At 50.2% G+C, this 18,897-nt stretch overlaps 1 protein-coding gene across 1 annotated transcript in view; it reads right to left on the reverse strand.

Annotated features, from left to right (window-relative positions):
• The window catches only part of cskl (c-src tyrosine kinase-like), a 40,042-nt gene that overhangs the window by 6,791 nt on the left and 14,354 nt on the right, over positions 1 to 18,897 (reverse strand). The window contains exons 2-6 of the mRNA XM_084475765.1: positions 12,457 to 12,542; positions 11,224 to 11,337; positions 10,667 to 10,779; positions 5,337 to 5,556; positions 308 to 401 (exon numbers count right to left, since the gene is read on the reverse strand). Coding sequence (XP_084331891.1) covers positions 308 to 401; positions 5,337 to 5,556; positions 10,667 to 10,779; positions 11,224 to 11,337; positions 12,457 to 12,471 — 556 coding nt within the window. The 5' untranslated portion in view covers positions 12,472 to 12,542. The remainder of the gene's footprint in view (positions 1 to 307; positions 402 to 5,336; positions 5,557 to 10,666; positions 10,780 to 11,223; positions 11,338 to 12,456; positions 12,543 to 18,897) is intronic.

An 18,897-nucleotide genomic window follows, 5' to 3' on the forward strand; every position in this document is an offset into this window, starting at 1 on the left:
ATGTGTGTATTTCGGTGTGTGTGTTCTTTTCAGTAATGTCCTTCTATATGCCCTTACATGCCAACCTCTAAGCCTGACAGAGTGTGTGTGTGTGTGTGTGTGTGTCCAAGTGCCTGTGCATTTTTGCATGCACAAAATCAGTGTGCGTCTGAGGTTAGTTAGTGTGTGTGTGCACTTGTATGCATGCATAAGCGTGCGAGAGGATGTAAGTGAATGTGAAAGTGTGGGTGCACGAGAGGAGTGAATCCGAGGTTAGTGTGTGTCTGCACGAGGAGAGTGTGTGTCGTGTGTATGTGTGTGTTCTTACTCCTGGAGAACTCGTCCTGCGCCGCCACCGTTCCCTCCATCAGCTTGGGTTTGATGAGCTTGGTACACAAGCCGTCGGCATCTTTGGTGTAGTGCTGCGGACACACACACACACACACACACAGTTAGTACACCCGTCCCGGTTGGAGACGTGTTTTCCACCGCGCTGGGACGTCTCTACAGGAGGGGGGGGGGGGGGGGGGGGCAAGGTGGAGTTTGGGTGGAGGTGGCGCCGGTGTGAACTCCTTCGGGACGACGGAGGATAGAGCTGAGGTGATGCGTGGTCAAGACCGATCAGTCCTCAGACCCACGAGGAGCTCGGCAGAACCTCAGCTCCTCTCCACAGGTCTCCAGGAGGCGACTGGGTTTTTCGTGGGCGCAATTCGGAAAAAGTCCCGCCTCAAGCGCAAGGATTGGACGGGCAGCCTGTCGGGCAAACTCGCACGATGACCCCTGACCCTAACTGTAATCCTAACCCTTACCCTATCAGAGGAATGCGTTTGACTAACGTTATTTTAATATACATTACAATTTAAGTTATGTACCCTGCGGTCACGTGACGGATTTCCGCCTTTTTGGATTGGATCAGGGATTTGAACCAACGTGATTGGATAATCTCCGGCCAGCCCCTCTCCATTGATATTCATGATTCTTCCGGATTGCGCCTACGAAAAACACATTTGCCTCCAGGAGATGCCCGTTGAGACCCGGGGAGACACGTCCTCAAGTACGAGACAAGGAATGGAGCCAAATACCACACCAGGACTGCTGGGGTCCTGGCACTCAAAACGTGAGGGGCCTAGTGCAGAGTCACACCACAGTACAGGCCTACATCTCCCATGATGCACTTTGACATAACACACAACAGATGAAGCTGTTGACACTGTGTGCACAATTTATGTTCTGTATGCACTGGCAAACGTATTAACCACAGACAGTTCTTTGCTGTCTGTCTGTGTATTTTGTTGCAGGTATATTGTTCTAAAAAGAAACTAGCGGAGCTCAAGGTCGCAGCGTGCCCACGCGGAGGGGATTAATGCAGCACCCAGCAGCAGAGGGTCGAGGGTTATTGACTGGGATCAGTGGGTGAAAGTTAAGCCCTGGTGGTCTCCCGCCCACCCACCCACCCACTGATCCCAGTCAATATCTGCCCACATCCAGTCCTTGGTCTGAAGAGGGCGTGGGGTGGTGTTGTGAGGCTCGTATTGACGTGAGATCAAAATAGAAGCAGCCCTATTGACCCAGTGACAGACCACCTCTCCTATACTAAACCCCTCCCACCACACTAACCCCCGTCACCTGGAGCGAGGGGGTGGGGAAGGACACTGTCGTGACAATTTCCTTTAAGAAATGTTGCGTCTAGGACAGATGAGGTTTAAAAATGCGAAAAGCACACAACACTTGCATGCATACATTAGACTCCTCTCTAGCAGAGGGAGTCCAGAATACAGTTTGATACAGAGCTATTTATACAGTTTCCCATCCTCCCTACATTGCAGATGTCAATAATAATAAAGAACAAAGCCTATGTGACTAAAAGGTAACAACATATGTATTTTTCCATCACAACACCTGGAGATGGGGGGGGGGGGGGGGGAGACAAAGAGACGAGAAGGTGAGAGAAGAGGAAGAGCAGGAGAGTAATTAAGACTTCCAAAGGGACAAGCTGGAGAAGGATCAATAATAACATAACTGATGAAAGATTCAGATGTGGGAGAAAGCAAGAGACAGAGAGAGCGAGACCAAGAGACAGAGAGACAGAGAGAGAGGGAGAGAGACAGAGAAAGAGAGGGAGAGAGACAGGGAGACAGAGAGGTAGACAGCGACAGAGCGAGCGGATGGTGTAATTCAGAGTGAACAGCCCGGAGATTGATCTTGGCTCTTAAGCAGGCGCTCCAACGGTGTAATATGTTTAATTAATGCAGTAGCATACACCTCCCAGAACCATACGTAGCAGAGCAGTGGAGGCGTCCTGGGAGGGGGGGGGGGGGGGGGGGGGATTACGTTATTCATGCTCCAGGACTTCCTGCTGGGTCCGGTTGAAGCAGGCTTGAGAACGATTCCTCGACACGGCGTCTCCCCGCTGTGTGAAACGGAACGATTGAACGTCTTCGCACAGCAGCAGCAGCGCTGGGTGGCTACGTGTGGCTTTGGTCTTCTTCATAGTCATCCAGCCACCCTAATGAGACGCTCCCGCTCATGTGCGGTGAATCCAAATCTAAAAAATGACATCGTCAACCGAGTCAAACACTAGCCCCAATCGTGGGAAATTCCAGGAAATTATGCTCTACTTTGAAGACTTCAAAGCTCACATTCTGTAGCCGTTAGAAATCTTTCATGCGCCATGAAGATGTCGAGGAAATGCAAATGAAGTCTAATATTAATATATTATTACTTGTGGCGGTGTTAGCCTCTTATTCATTCATGAAGACAAACAGTTGTAATTTTTAAAATACACTTTTATTCTTAAATCCAATATGTATTGATTGGGATTTTACGGAAGATATCTAAATAAACTGGAATTCTTAAATGACTGCTTTAAGTATTTAACAGACGCAGCTAATTAATTGTAATCCCATTGCTGCTATGAGTTAATGGTGTAGCTTGTAGCTTTAACCACCAGTGGGCAGCAGAGTGCCGGAACAGAACTTCCTTCTAGAAAAATACACCAATTACACTTCAAGTCATTAAGCCCAGCACTGCCAAGATTCTGATTATGCAAAGTATCAATAATCACCGTCCAGTTCCTCACATACTGCCAAAGATTTAACTAAATGCAGTCAAATAAATCTGTATTTCACACCGGCTGCCAGCAGAACATCCATGTAGTATTATGATTATTCATAGTAGCAGCATCTTGTTCGGCTCACCCCTAGCTACCCACTCAGGCTTCATGTCCAACGCCTACTTAATGTACAGAGCCGGGCTGACATCAGAGTGCATGAATTAGCCTCGCAGCAGGCTTCACACCGCTCAAATCCCTTCAATGTAGAAAACATGAACGCAATGCGTCGCTACACATCAATGTCTGAATCAGAACCAATTAACTAATCCTTGCAAACAAATGTGCAGTACAACTGTACTGATGCTTGTAAATAATAAGTAACTACTTTTTGGTTTGAATCAGTTTCCCATCCGTCACTTTGTGTTTTTGAAGCGGGTTTACGGATCTGCGACTGCGCTCATAACCCCGACCCCAGAGCAGACTTGAACCTCTCCCTGTAAGAGAGAGGTTGTGCCTCAGTGTGTGTGTGCGTGACCCAGCCCAGCCCTGGACTGGTTCCTCTGCATTGTGTGTGTGGGTGGGGGGGCTGAGCGGCCGGTTAGGCAACAGCAGCGTGGCCCGAGTCGACACAAAGAGGAATGCCAGGAATCCACTCAGAGCCTATTATGGAGCGCAGAGACGGAGATGACAAGGGAGGAGAGAGGGAAGAAAAGACGAAGGAGATGAAAAGGAGGCGGGCGAGGGAAGGACGGCGATAGGTCCGGCAGGAGGCGAGAAACAAAAAAGCTAGAAACAAAAGGGGAAATGAGACGGGGACGGACGACAGACGTCTAGTGAGGGCCCGGCCCCGGGGGCCAACTGTGGAGCCAGTGAACGCCGTCTGCTGCGTAAGGCGGGAAGACCCTTTGATAGCCTGCCTCCGTCACAGCTCTCACAGGGAGAACAGCGACGTGAGCCGATCTCAACTGTATTAAAGAGCCAGTGAGCTCACTGGTTCAGCTGGAATCACCTTAAAGAGCCAGATAAGCCACTGGTTCAGCTGGAATCACCTTGAAGAGCCAGATAAGCCACTGGTTCATCTGGTTTTCCAACACTGAGATTTAAAAAAGTGTTTTGGGAGGAGAGTTTTAGGAAAGAGGGGGGGTATGTTATCTCCGTGGTTCCGACCGATGACAATGACAATCAATTTGAACTACCTTCAACAACATCATTAAGTTAACCGGGTTGTTAGCAGGAACCTGGCCCAGCTGAGGAGACGCAACATGATGTGTAGAGGAGGACGCTGGTCTACATATTAATCTAAAGAAACAACTGCTCCATTTTGGTAATTCTGGTTACACAAATACCAAAATAACCCAATCGTTTTGCCATTGATTAACACAAAAATTCAACGGGGAGTCCGAATCACTCATAACACCAGCCATCCAAAGTGCTGTTTGCCTTAAACTAGTTTCAATATCTGAATCCGGGGTTCATGTAAATGTCATTGGAACTTGTTAAATACTGGAATGGGATTTCTGATTTTTCTTTTTCATGGTGAGAAAAAAATCTAGAACAATTGAAGAAACATTAAGAATGTCAGAAAATAATGAGAGCCCCGGGCCAACACCGGCCCTTTAGTTATAAAGAAATACGTCTGACATTATAAACCTGAGGCAATAAAACGTCGCTTTTTTACACACGTGTAGCATGTTAACATGATGAAGGGTCTCTGGAACATTACGCAGGAGAAGTGGAGAGAATGATTATGATGCTACATGTGTAGCAGAGCGAGGTTTAAAAAAAAAAAAAAAAAAAAAGCAGGTCTGACCCCTCAAAGTCGAGACCCAGCCATCGCTGGGTCAATATTTCTTCACAATAAGGCAGATAACAAAACACCTTGCCCTTTACTGCAGCCTGACTAAAGCGCACTTAACCCAGATACGTCTACGTGTTTTCAAAAAAATCACCCCCTGTGGACACAACGTTAAAATCAGTTTAGAAGTGTATTCCGCTAGCTGTAGAACAGTAAAGACCGGGTAGAAATAAAAGCTCTGGTGTGGGTGTAGCGCAAAGTCAGCATAAAAGACTGCATACAAAAAAAAAACACCAAGAATACCGTAAGCCTGAAAATAAAATCAACGATGCAGACGATGAAAAATAACAAATCACAAACGGGTGAATGAATGAACGAGTGATTGAGTGAATGAATGAATGAATGAATGAGTGAATGGACTGTATCAAGCACCGACAAGAACACAACCAAAAATAAAGCTGGCTTTGGGGGGGCCTGCCCGCCGGGACTGGCGCTCTCAGCCTCTCTCACCTCCACGAGCTGCATGAGGTTGCCAAAGAACTCCTCCTCGTCGATGCTGAGCTTGCCGTTGTGGTAGATGATGCGGTAGTGCTCCACCTTGCTGTCGCAGCTGACGCACAGAGTGTAGTCGCCCGGGTAGTTGGTGCTCTCCCGCACCAGGAACAGCCCCGTCTCCGGGGGGTACAGGAGCCGCTCGGCCTGCTCCCTCGTGATCTTACCATGGAACCACCTGGAGCAGGAGCAGGAGGGTAGGTAGAGGGAGGAGGTAGGAGGTAGGTAGAAGGAGGGAGGAGGAGGTAGGAGGTAGAAGGGGGGGAGGAGAGGGAGGTAGAAGGAGATACAAGAGGAGGAGGAAGTCGAAGGAGGTAGGAGGAGGAGGAAGAAGAAGAGGAGGAGGTAGATGGAGGAAAGAGGTCAAATGAGGAGGAGGTAGAAGGAGTTAGAACGAGGAGGGGGGAGGGAGGGCGAAGGAGGAGGAGGAGGAGGTGGTAGAAGGAGGAGTAGGAGGGAAGAAGGAGGAAGAAGGAGGAGGAGGCAGAAGAGGAAGACGAGGAATAAGTACACAAGTTCAATCCCCAGGTCAGCCCTGGCGTGTCCCTGCCCATGCACCGTTGAGCCAAACACTGCTGACCAACACTGCTAACCCACTTCTCGGTTGCCCTGGATCCGAGGTTTGAGTTTCTGCCAGAAAGGCCACTGAGCACGTGACACGTCTCAGAGAGGAGAAGTGAACCCCCCCCCCCCGTAGTAGCTCGGAAATGGCGATTAACCGGGGGGGAGGGGGGGGGCAGAGTCTAGGAGAAAGTACCTGAGCCCAAACAACAGGAAACACCCTGCTCCCGACACACCGCTAAAAGAGCTGTACTGGCATAACAGGAAGCTGAGGCGAGCGTCTGAGCAGGAGCACGGCGGGCCACCTCGGCAGGACGCTGGGAGCTAGGCTAACCCCACGGTAGTGGCTGGGAGCTAGGCTAACCCCACGGTAGTGGCTGGGAGCTAGGCTAGCCCCACGGTAGTGGCTGGGAGCTAGGCTAGCCCCACGGTAGTGGCTGGGAGCTAGGCTAGCCCCACGGTAGTGGCTGGGAGCTAGGCTAACACCACTGTAGCGGCCGGGAGCTAGGCTAGCCCCACGCTAGCGGCCGGGAGCTAGGCTAGCCCCAGGCTAGCGGCCGGGAGCTAGGCTAATAAACTGCAGCAATTGATGCTTCTTTTGGAAACATAAGAAGAAGACGGGAGAAGAACCCTAGCCAGCTAATCTCATCTGTAAAACACCACTTCCTATTGCTATGATCAGACATAAATAAATAGAAATATATCGAAATATAAACCACACAAAAATGAATATTGCATGATCACACATCAAATCATATGTTCAAATGTCAACAGAAACTTGTTTAAGGATTTCATCCCCGTTTACGATGAAGGTTACCGCTGAATATCCTTTTTTCTCGAGGTTGCTTTGAACGCAGTCTAGACCCACGTCCCCTCTGCAGCAGCAGGGAGACGCCCGGCCCCACATGGACCCCCCGAGTCGGGTCGTCTTTACCCCTGGCGGGACCAGCCACACCGAGTGATTTATGTATTGCAATATCGCCCGAGCGAGACGACTGCAACAGTGCAACGCAGTGCAATCAACAGGGAACATCAGAAGTGTGATCTGGCCTAGGGGGCCAGGGTGTTGCAGCGATCGTTACCAGGGTATTAATGGAAGGGTTTCTGGGAACGTTGACATTACACATCGCGTTACACCTCTCTTCCCCCTGAATTAGACGTTGACCTTTCCCATATTTTTAGCTGCCATTTTGTTCCTTCCCTTATGCATAATATATGTATCCCGAAACGTACTAAATATACATTTCAAACGTTGTCAGCGTTGCAGGTTTTGGCTTAACATCCAATTTGAGGGTCCTCCCCACAGGCAGAAGAGATCAAGGGACCACAGAGAGGAGGAGAGAACGTGTGAACCGGCCCCAGCCGGCCCAAGCCCCAGCCCCCCCCCCCCCCCCCCCCCCAGCAGCAGCAGCGTGGGTCAGACGGTGCCAGACATGCCTACAGGGGGCCGTCAGTCACGCCGGCTGACCAGAGGGCGCTAATCAACTCCCATTATTGATTCTTCCTGGCTTCCTCCTCCTCCACCACCACCACCATCACTGCCTTGTAGAGACGAAGCGGCCCCGAGTGGAGCAGAGCGGGGTGGGGGTGGGGGGCCCTAGAGCTGAGGCCTCAGAATGAGGGCCCCAGAGCAGGGAGGGGCCACAGAGAAGGGGCAGGGCAGCGCTGCTACAAGGTAAACCCTATCCCTGGTCTCCCAGTGGCAGTAGCACCACACCCCACACCAAGCCATCGCTTGTAGCTACTGATGTACGCATGTTTGCCAGCCCTCCGAGTCACCGCTCTGATATGAACTTCCTCTTTTCCAGCCAGCTCCATCCCCCCCCCCCCCCCCCAGCTCACCTTTCCGTCAAAAAACACGGTGCATTTAAATACGTCCCGTTTTAAGTTCCCCCACAGCGGAACACAAACCTGCGACGATGACATAATCATACTACCATTCCTACCCTACCCTACCCCCCCCGCCGCCCCGGACATGTTTCTGCTCACCCTTCGCCGGGCCGACACCCAGCTGGCTCGCGTGGGCTCGCTCACTTTCACATGATCCACTCAAATCCCCACGGATCAAATCAGATACACCGTGTTCACAGCTCAGTACACAGCCCAGTGGGCACCGGACGACGAGGAAACCGTCTGTTCCACCAGAGACCAATCCATACGCCATGGGGGCCGCTGTCATTCTACCCGTTATATCCCCCCCCCTCCATCTCCTAACATCCACCCATAAGTCTGATGTCCCCCGCCACAGGGAGGCGATAGAGAACAGATTAATGAAATAAGAGATATCGGGTGCTGTCATTCTGTCCGTTACACCCGGGGGGGGGGGAATGACAGCACCCGATATCTCTTATTTCATTAATGCGTGAAGTCAGGAGGCAAGCTCCTGACTCACCCCTAACATCCGCTCATAAGTCTGATGTCCCCCGCCACAGGGAGGCGATAGAGAGCAGATTAATGAAATAAGAGATATCCAGGAAGCGGCAGAGAGATGATGGGAGTGTGCATCCGTCCAACGCCTGCACACAGAGCCTCTCTGTTGCCATTATGTAAGGCCGTGTAAAGGGAGAGGTCCTGCCCAGACACATCTGCTAGCAATTCATTAGCCAGTCCGCGGGGCCTTCCCCCGGCGACTAGCACTGACTAGCAGGGCCCGCGACCCCCGCTGACCCCGCTAGCTCCGTGAAACCCCCGGCCGGCTATGTGCTGACGTCAGCTGCGGGGAGTTTGGCGATCGAGAGACGACTCACTTCCTACGCTGGTTCCTGTGCAGGGAGTGAGCTGCCCGTGACGACAAGCTGCGTGTGTCTTGAACGGGGAATCGACCGATCGAATGCCAGATATCTTCTAAGTTCTCCCGGTAGAGTCGGTCAAAGTGGGCGAGAGAGACAGAGAGAGAGAGAGAGATCTAGAGCCCATCAGACTACATGACATTAATGTCCATTACCCCGATAGTCACTAGCAGTCGAGTTGCTAAGACATTTTAACATTTGACACCCTCCCCCTCCCCTCATAGGTCACCTCTTAACGCAGAGGAAGGAGGTTTAGGAGAAGCTTCATGGTAACAGGGTTCCTACAGGTTTCTTCAAGTCAAATTCAAGTATTTTTGAGACCTTTTTAAGACCATTTATATAAAAACTTAATACCTATTTCACAGACCTACCGGCAAAGAAAAACTATTTTTTTTTAATTTGTTCATTTATTTCTCAACAAATGTGAAAATGTGGACTGTGTAAAGCAAGTATTGGGAACGTTACTTCTAAAAAGTAATTAGTTATAGTTACTCACTACTTGTTCCAAAAAGTAACAGAGTTAGTAACTGAATTACTCTATAATAAAAGTAACTAGTTACCAGGGAAAGTAATTATTTGCGTTACTGTAAAAAAAAAAAAAAAAAAAAAAAAAAGTAGCTTTATAGATGCGTGTGTCGTTGTGAGATGCTTCATTAGATGCGTCGACAAAGTCTTCGCTCCTGGACATAATGTACACTTTACATGCACGTTCTTGCCTTTGACCTCAATGAATTAGTGCTTATATCTCCACCTTGAAAATGACAACTTTTCATCGGATTGCTCCGGACTTGCCATTTCTACTGCTTCATCGAATCTGTTTGGTGTTTGTGTGTGCGTGTGCGTGTGGAACTCGTATCCTGGCTTGTGTGTAAAAACACTGGCTCCGATTGGCTACCATGAAACATGACTCTGCCTTAGCCAATCATAATCGCTTATCTTGTTGTTAACCCACCCGGTCTCCTCATTAGCAGTTTATGTATGGAGCCAGGGGTGCGTTCGGATTACACAGTTTATTCAATTAATTCATAGTAACGCACCGCATTTAACGTTCAGTAACGATAACGGCGTTGTAACGATGGAAACAGTAATTAGTTAGATTACCCCGTTACTGAAAAAATAACGGCGTTACCCAACAGCGTACTTTTAAACAGCGTTATTCCAAACACTTACTAAAGCATTATGGAAGAATGATGTAACATTGCAGCATAGTAGTGAGTACTTATGCTACATCACCACAGCACAGACACAGACCACAGACCACAGACTTTCTTGTGTTCTGCTTAGATTTTCTTAGATTTTTCGTGCTTCTGCTTGGCTTGTTGCTTGTGGTCTGTGTTGTAGCGCTGTAACAAAGTGACGTGTTTGGACCCGGGACAGCGTTCTCAATTATTGGTTCCGCCACTCTTTATTTAGGCTACGTTATTTAATCAAAATAATAGTGGTTGACAAATGAAACTTTTGAGGAGAATGCGATACGGAGAAGTTACATACTGCACAAATGTTAAGACCCAGATATCAAAATTCAAGACTTTTTCAAGTCTTTTTAAGGTATTATTTCCAAATTCATAAATTCAATGCTTTTAAGACTTTTTAAGACCCCGCGAGAACCCTGGGTAAACATCTCTGGTGGAGACGTGAAACGAGGGCGAGAGTTTCACAGCTGCCCCACTCAGCCCTCCCACTTCCTGTTTGGTTTCCTTTACTGAAGCCCGTGGTTACAGTTCCCCCTTTCAGAGTCAACCTGCTGCCCAATCAGAGCGGGCAGGGCAACCCCCACCCCCCCCCACCCCCAGCCTCCACGTTCGTTAGAGGACAGAGCCCTGAAGACTAGAGGAGATAACATGGTGGGCATGTCTAGTTCTCAGCTGTGATTGGCTTTGAGAGACCGCCCCCCCACCCAGACCAGGAGCGCGGGGGATAGGGTTCAGGGGAACTCACGGCATGAGGCTGAGCTTGCCTCCTGACTTCACGCCTTCTCTCTTCTGGACATAGTTGGCCGGGATGGTGCCCTCTCTGGCCCCTGTGTTCCTCGCTCGGTACCAGTTAGGATCCTGGGGGGGGGGGGGGAAGAAAGAAAGAAAGAAAGAAAGAAAGAAAGAGACACAAACACAGGCAGGCGCACACACACATACACACACACACACACACACAAACATACATTAGCTCAAACATAGGGTTGCAGCCCGACCATCGAGCAAAAGGTATTGCTTCAATCCCCAGTTTTGCCGTAGGCATCCTCGAGTTAATGCCTCACACCTGCTTGCCCATACTAACTAACTAACTAACTAACCAAATAGCTAACTACTGCATCTGAATTCCCTGGAAGTCACTTTGGAGAACAGTTTTTCGCTGACTAGAGTAAATCAGTAAACAGTTTGCTCGCCAGCTGGCTCCCCGGTCTCTCCAGGGCCCGTGGCAGAGGGTCTGACCAGGGGTCTATGCACGAGCGAAATCTGAGTGTGTGAAATCTGCGTGCGTGAATGGGCCCCGCTCACCCTGGTGACTCCGATGATGGTCAGCACATCTCCTTTGGCGAAGGGGAGGTCCTGTTCGTTGGTGGCCTGGAAGTTGTACTTAGCTACACACTCGGTGCCAGTGGACCACGGCACCTGGAGAGAAAACACCAGACAGACGTCAGCAGACAGACGTCAGCAGACAGACGCACGGCGCTCTGAGAAGCGCCGGGCGTGTGTACTTCTCAAAAAAGGATTCAGGTGGGCAATACATGGATGCATATTGTTTAACTTTGTTTAGAAGCATGTTATACAAATTAACAAATCATGCAAGGACGGTCCATAGTGTAAATTATGATCTAGTAGAATAACACTATTTTTCATATTATATATGATTCTGTTTTGTACTAGCATTACTAGCCTTTACCCACATAGATGAAAAATCAACCTCAGTTGGTTCTAAAGTGTAGCGTTTATGAATTCATAAGAAGACGTTCAGCCATATATATATTAACGCTGTGAGAAATTCCTTTTGAGTACCGCGTGAGATGAATCATTTATTTTGGCCCGGGTCTATTTTAACCCTCTTTCAAAGAACAGATGTGTCAATTTAAAGGCGGGCTCCGGTCTGCGTGGAGCGTCTCTGACCTTGGGAGGCGGTTGCCATTGGTTACCCGTACCGTTGGCCTGATCCGACAGCGGGAGCATGCTCTTTTTGTTGCCGCCGAGTCTTTGAGTGGCCCAGGGGAAGAGCATCAGCTAGGATGCTAATGTGTAATTATGTGTGAAGGTGAGGCGGCGGCAAAGGAGGCTTTGGCTCAGAGACGGTTAAAATGAAGGTACCGCAGGGAGGAAATTAAACCTGCGTGCGTGTGTGTGTGTGTGTGTGTGTGTGTGTGTGTGTGTGTGTGTGTGTGTGTGTGTGTGTGTGTGTGTGTGTGTGTGTGTGTGTGTCTGTGTCTGTGTCTGTGTGTGTGTGTGTGTGTGTCATCGGATTCCGGCGTGTGTATGTTTGGTGTGTATGTTAACCTCCTTTGTTCAACAGAGTGAGGCTGGAGCAGCGCTGTGTGTACACCCAGACTGACACAGTACGCTTCATAAAAGGCTGGTTATGTGTCTAAAGGAGATCATGCAAAGGCAGGCGGCGGTGTGGAGACGGAAGCATGTGGGCTGAGCCTGCCCGCACAATGGCTGCATTCAGCAAGCACAACAACAAACACAGGAGTGTGACTCTAGCCCCCCCCCCCACCCCCCTCCTCTTCTCTCCTCTCTCACCTGGACCCCAGACATGACGCAGGGCGGGGGGGGGGGGGATCCAGCGTCCACAACTCGGGCTCACTGGTCAGCAGGTACCATGGGAGCTGGGGGACACAAGAGGAGGCAGGGGTTAGGGATCCAGTCCGCTCAGGGCCGGAGACACCACAAGCACAGCCTGCATTTAAAGATAGAATCGTTTGTTGTTCTTCAGACACGTCGATTAGCGCTGCAGCAGAGACATTTTCTAATGATGCATTAGAAACACAATCGCTGTGCTTCCCTGGAGTAGGACAACATAATAGCCGAGCATACATGGGCCCACATCTTAGTATGTAGAGTCAGGCATCACAGCGATGGAGCTTAACTCTGCTCTCCGCTAGGAGCCACTCACTGGTGCTCAGCAGCACCGCTCCCCCCCTCCTCCTCCTTATCATCATCTCCCCTCCTCCCCCCTGCCTCTCCACTCTCCACCCCCCTGCCTCTCCGCCCCTCCATTCTCACCTCCCCTTCCCAGTCCTCCTCCTCCTCCTCCTCCTCCTCTTCCCTCCGCTCCCTCCCTCTCCTTTCCTTCCTCCTCTCCCCTATACACTCCTCCTCCCTCCCCTCTCTCCCCCTCTCCTTTCCTTCCTCCTCTCCCCTTTACACTGCTCCTCCCTCCCCTCTCCTCCCTCCCCTCCCCTCTCCTCTAAAACAGCAGGGCGTATTTTGGAGAGGTGACCTTGGAGTGTGTATCTGAATGAAGGGGGAGTTAGTGTAGCCAGGATAGAGACAAGCCTCTCCCTCTCTCCATCTGCACCTCCAGGAGTGTGTGCAGCCTGGAGTTGAACCAGTCCGAGGCTGATCTAGGGTCTGCTGTCGTGTGTATAGTGGTGGGAGAGGCCCAGAGCCGAGCCTCACCTGAAGGAGCTTCAAGTGGGACTATGACGCATGAAGGGATGGAGAGGTATGGAGAGGTAACTATTGGAGAAACATTGTGGACAAATGGCTTAACTATACTTCAGATTTGGAAACCAGATCTGGCATGACAATGCTGGCAAATGAACGGGCTAGGGGTCAAACTAGTAGCCCATAACTAGTCAACATTGTTCACAGATCCTTGTTGTGTACCACTCTTGTACAAACACTGCTTAACGTCACATAACGTCAACCCACGATTGGCCGACCCTGTCACATGACTCCTAGTAGTGTGTCCTTGTCCGAGCAGTTTACTCCTGGTTACTTCCTCGTACTTTTGGATTTCACCGTTAGGTCATTTTATCGCTAAACAAACAGACCACTGAGTGAGCCCTTGGTCATATACTGACCGCATTGTGTCGGCCAGCAGTCAGATATCACAACCTGATGCTCTTATTTTGAAGTATATAGCCCACTGCAAAGGTTTTGCAAGGCAGCAGAGCAAGAAGCCTTTGTGTAGGAGAACATGCTTGTGTTTTGTTGTTTCTCTGCTGGCTGCGGACCAATATTCTCCCCCATCTCCCTTCCCACAGGCACAGAGAACACAAGGCAGCGATAGGGGAAGTGGCTCACACACATTTTCCAATTGTGTGTGTGCAGCATTTCCTGTATTACAATACACGGTGATCCAGTGTGCTCCATCAAGGGGGAGGGGTCCTGCTCTTTAACCGGCTGACGTTCTCGCCAAGGTTACGTTTGGAGGCAGAACACTTCTGCTCACATAAGGACATGAAATGCACACACACAGTTTAGATTCCAGCGTTTCCTTTGGGTCAAAGTGTTCCACACTCATCACAGTGTAAACATGCTTTGATCCGCCTCCCCGATCGTATCACGGCTTCCATGTCGACAGAGTGTTCAGAGACGTGCTCTCGTCCCACTCCAAAGCCACTAGTGTTTTGTAGCAACTAATATCTTCCGGTAAGGGATGTTCGTTTCATTTGTAAGTCGTGTGCCGAGAGCAAACGACATCCATGTGGGGATGCTTGGAAACACAACAACCATGGCTGGTGTTCGCTGAGGCACCGCGGCGGGCTCGCTGGCCTTCCCTCAACGCGTCCACGACCCGGCTCACAGCGCTGCCACATCCTGCACAGGAACAGGAAGGAGCCTAATTGCAGAGTCCGCCACAAACCAAATATAGCCCCAGCTAGGAGCTCTCCGGCGGAGACAAAGGACGCCTCTTTACCAGTCAGAAAACACAAATCTTGCACAAGAAACAGAGATGATGATGATGTCATCTGTGAGTATCAAACACATGTGTGCAACAGCACTGACACCAGTTCTGACTGGAAGTCCCCGAACCCTGTTCCAAACGTGATGTCCAGCTCGTCATCATCAGATTGAACGTGTCACGTCCCGAGTCCTTCTCACCGACCCCGTTGTGATCGCCACAGAACGGGTGAGGACTGGATTGGTGCGATGGTTTGGCACATGGCAAACCCCCTCCTCTCTGGAGGCACCGGCATTGTTCGGGGGGGAGGAGGGGAACAGGGAAGGCTATTCTTATCGCGTCCCACGTCGGCAGGAGAAAACCCCCCCGGGGCGCTCGAGAGCCGCTGCATCACAACGCTCACTTCTCCCCCGCACTTTAAGGCAGTCAGTCAAGTGGCGTTTGGCTCGGGCCCTGAGCGTGTGTGTGCGTATGGGATTGTGTACGTGTGAAAGCTGGTGTGAGTGTGTGCGTATGTGAGGGCGTATGTGATTGTGTGTGTGTGTGTGTATTTGTGAGTATATGAGGATGTGCATGTGTGTGATGTGTGTGAGTGTTCGTATGCGAGTGCGTGCGCGTGCGCTTGTGTGTGCGCTGAAACGCACGGCGATGTGCTCAACGGGCCCGACGTGTTACTACTACAGCTGGCAGGACTGCGGCGCCAGCAGCCCGCTCTCTTTGTTATCATCACCGTCCCCACAACACTGGGGAGACTGCGTGGCCACAGCACCATGGCAACCGCTACAACAGCTGTAGAGAGAGGCCGGCAGGGCTGTGATTTCGCAGGGCCCTGCTCTGAGCCGCGGTACAGCCTCCGCCGTGGCTCTAGATAACGCTCACTATCACCAGGGCTAATAGTTCAGCCTCGGCCGATGTTGGTGGCAGCTCCACTCAAAACAGATCCATTTATCTTTTGCACTGCTTTGGTCTATTATGGTTCAGTCAGAGGAACCCCCGATCAGGAATGAAAATGAGGAAGAACTTAAAAGCATTCCGTTTTACCGTTTAGAACATCTGTATTAATGAGAATACTTTGCTGTTAGTTGTGTAGCTTAGTTTTAAAGAGGAATATTTGACCCCCATAGAAGAGCTTCACCTTCATCCTACTGACATATCAACCAAACACAGATACCCTTTCACATGAGGCGCAAGATGAATCACTTCCCTTATTGCCATGAACAATGATGGATGAATCCATCAACGGGAATAAACAGAAGCAGGACGCCAGTGTCAGTCTGAGCACCCCCTCCCCAACGTTAAAGAGCAGAAGGATACGGTGTTGAGTGTGGCGTCCACCATACAGAAAGGATTGGCTCTTCCTTTCCTAGTCTGGGTGCATCAAATACCGAAAGAAACTTTCAGTAAAGAAAAAAAAAAAAGAGTCAAGAGAAATAAATACAGACTGAAGAACGCGGAAAGGTCTTGCTGTGTTCCATCAGTCCTGGGGAATAACAAGAACCCATAAGAGAAGGAAGATAAAACACTAGATTAGAAAGTGTAGACCCTGCTCAGGGCCAGGCGATGCCTGCGTTTGATGCAAGTGTTTAGGTGTGAGCCAGGGGCCCCAGATAAGCCTACAAAGGGCCCCTGCTGGCCCAGCCTACTGCCGGGGGGAGGGGGGGGGGGTATCCTGATCCTCTCTGGGGGCGGCGGGGCCCCTCATCGTTACGTTTCATGTCGAATGGGGCCAAACTCGCGGCAGAGCGGCACTGCACACAAAACGTGGCATCGAGCAGTGCCTCAGTTTTATTCCCCTGATTTATTTAAATTGTGCGTCTGCTCGGCTACACTGACGACGGCAGACGCTCAGATTCCAGGAGGAAATGTAATTTGCAATCCCTAGTGACAACACTGTAGGGCCTGTCACACTCGGCCACAGACAGCCATTCAATATGTGCCAGTTAATGACATTCCCAAAGCTCGGTGCGTCGAGCAAACATATGAAGGCCGGGAAGCAAAGTGCTTACGGTTCGAAATACCAAACAAATCTCACGGGTTTGTCATTTCTCATCAATCTGCTTTTGTCTCAGCTAACGGGGTTAGGCAGAGAGTGGCCCGGTTTGTTTCCCCAGCTGAATTGTATTCTATACTAGCAGGGGGTAGCGCATATGTTGAACCAACAGACTCCTATCGCAAATACAGGAAGTAACTTCAGTTTCATATCTGATATGGAACAATTTGATCGCATGGTTGACAGATGATACACTGGATTGATGGGCGTCACACAATTAATAAACCCCCATTTTGTGATGCGTGTGCACTTTCAGAAGATATGACGGACAATTACATGTGATATATTTCTTATGAAAACATATACACCCCATAAATCATGATAATTCCTGATGAATCACAGGATGCATGACGCCATCAAGGCTCACCGCTGTGGATTTCAAACGTGGGTCCTCTGACTCGACACTGAAATAAAAGAGTAAAAATGATTAAACCTAAAACAGCCAGCAGCCTGGCAGCTGGCGTTCTCGCGCCCGTTTTGGTAAATAGCTGTGGTGTGCGTCCCCACAGGCAGAAAGTGTGAAAAAGTGGGTACATTTGTCTGACACATTGGTGACTGACTTCCTGTGGAGCTTCAGGTGAGACCTGCAACCGGACACAGACACAGACACACACACACACACACACACACACACACACACACACACCCCTTAAGGCATGCAGAATAAAAGTCATATTACAATTACATCATAGTTTGGTAATAGTGTAGAACTGTTTAGTACTTAAAATTTAGTATCCTCCACTACATAATAATGCTAGGGCATTGCTCACAATCCTCTCTTGGTCTACGTAAAAATACAACCGTGGAAACCTTCAGACTCTGGGGGTTTTTGCACACGGTCCTGAGTAGTAACGTTCCGACAGCTTTGAACGCTGTGAACAACAAGCGAGACACGCAGGACAAAAAGTCGATATTCAAACTCAATCACGGCACTGGGAAAATAACACCAGACAACCATCTGACAACCTGACATTTCTGTCTATATTCATGGAGGCGAAAACTACAGAAACGAGGCAAACAGAGAGGAAGAATACACAGTGGACGTAGAATAGGGCTTCAAGCTCCACGCTAACACATTCATTATCAGAGATGATGTTTCAGTCTGATTCAGATTCGGAACTGGTGCAACAATGATAAAATCGGAGGTGCCGACATTTCACTTCACGCCATAATACTTCCTTCCCCTTTGCACACAAAATGATGTAAACAAATACAAATACAAATGCATCTTTTTGAATATCTCTTATCGCCGGTGACAGGACCGCAGAGTCGCTCACCAGCTCCCGCAAAAGACTCAAGACTCACTTGTTCCTTTGGATAAAAGAGTCTGCTAAATGCCCTAAATATAATCCATCATATTTGTCTTACGGTTAGGAGTCCTTATTGATCGTTACGGTTGGTCATTGGACTATTTATGTGCTGCTATTTATGTGATCCCCTCGGGGTCACACCCCCCCCCTCCCCCCCCTCCGAACGCCCGTCTCCGGTGGGCACCGATGATGGCGTCCCGGGCCGTGAGCCCAAACGGACGGGCCGTCACGTAGAAGCGGGGCTTTGATAAAAGGAGGCGTCAGCTGACGGGCGGGTTGGTGTGGACGGCACATTGGCTGTTCTCTTCTCCTTCCGTGAGCGGGCTTCGGGGCCCGAGCACAACGCTGGTATTGTCCTTCACCGGCAGCGAGGGAAAGCAGGCAGCGGAGATATGGAAATGTGACCTACTGGGTATGCAAATAACGAAGCGTCAGCTCCCCCCCCCCGCGCTCGCTCGCTCGCTGGAAACACGGCGTCAACACGTAACTGAGTGGCGCTCGGAGCGGTTCCGCCACGGGAACAAGCGCTCAGAGTGTCAACAAGGCAGGAGTTGGGGGTTTCTCTGCATTTCCTCATGTGTAGAAGGCCAGGACACGTGAGGAAATGCGGAGAAACCCACAACTCCTGCCTTGTTGACACTCTGACACTCTTGTTCTGCACTAGAGTAGAACTCGGGGAGCTCCATAGGAGCTACGGAGGCAGGGGGCCGGGCAGGTCGCCCCCTAGAAGAAGTCAGCTGGCTGGTTGAGTGTTGGAACTCCCGGCCTCCCTGCCCAAGAGCGTGGTGGAGCGTGGATGAAGAACAGCAGCACTGAACTCTGAGAAGACACCGGAACTCAGCGTCTGAAACCCCGGCCCCCCCCCCCATGGTGCTCCAGGGGCCAGCCAATCAGGACACAGCGCTGCCAGGGAGGAGGAACACAGCCTCGACTCCTCACACCTTCCCTTTCATCCTTCCGTCACGTGGGAT

Source organism: Micromesistius poutassou (assembly GCF_964030765.1).
Source record: "Micromesistius poutassou genome assembly, chromosome: 12".
NCBI lineage: Eukaryota > Metazoa > Chordata > Actinopteri > Gadiformes > Gadidae > Micromesistius > Micromesistius poutassou.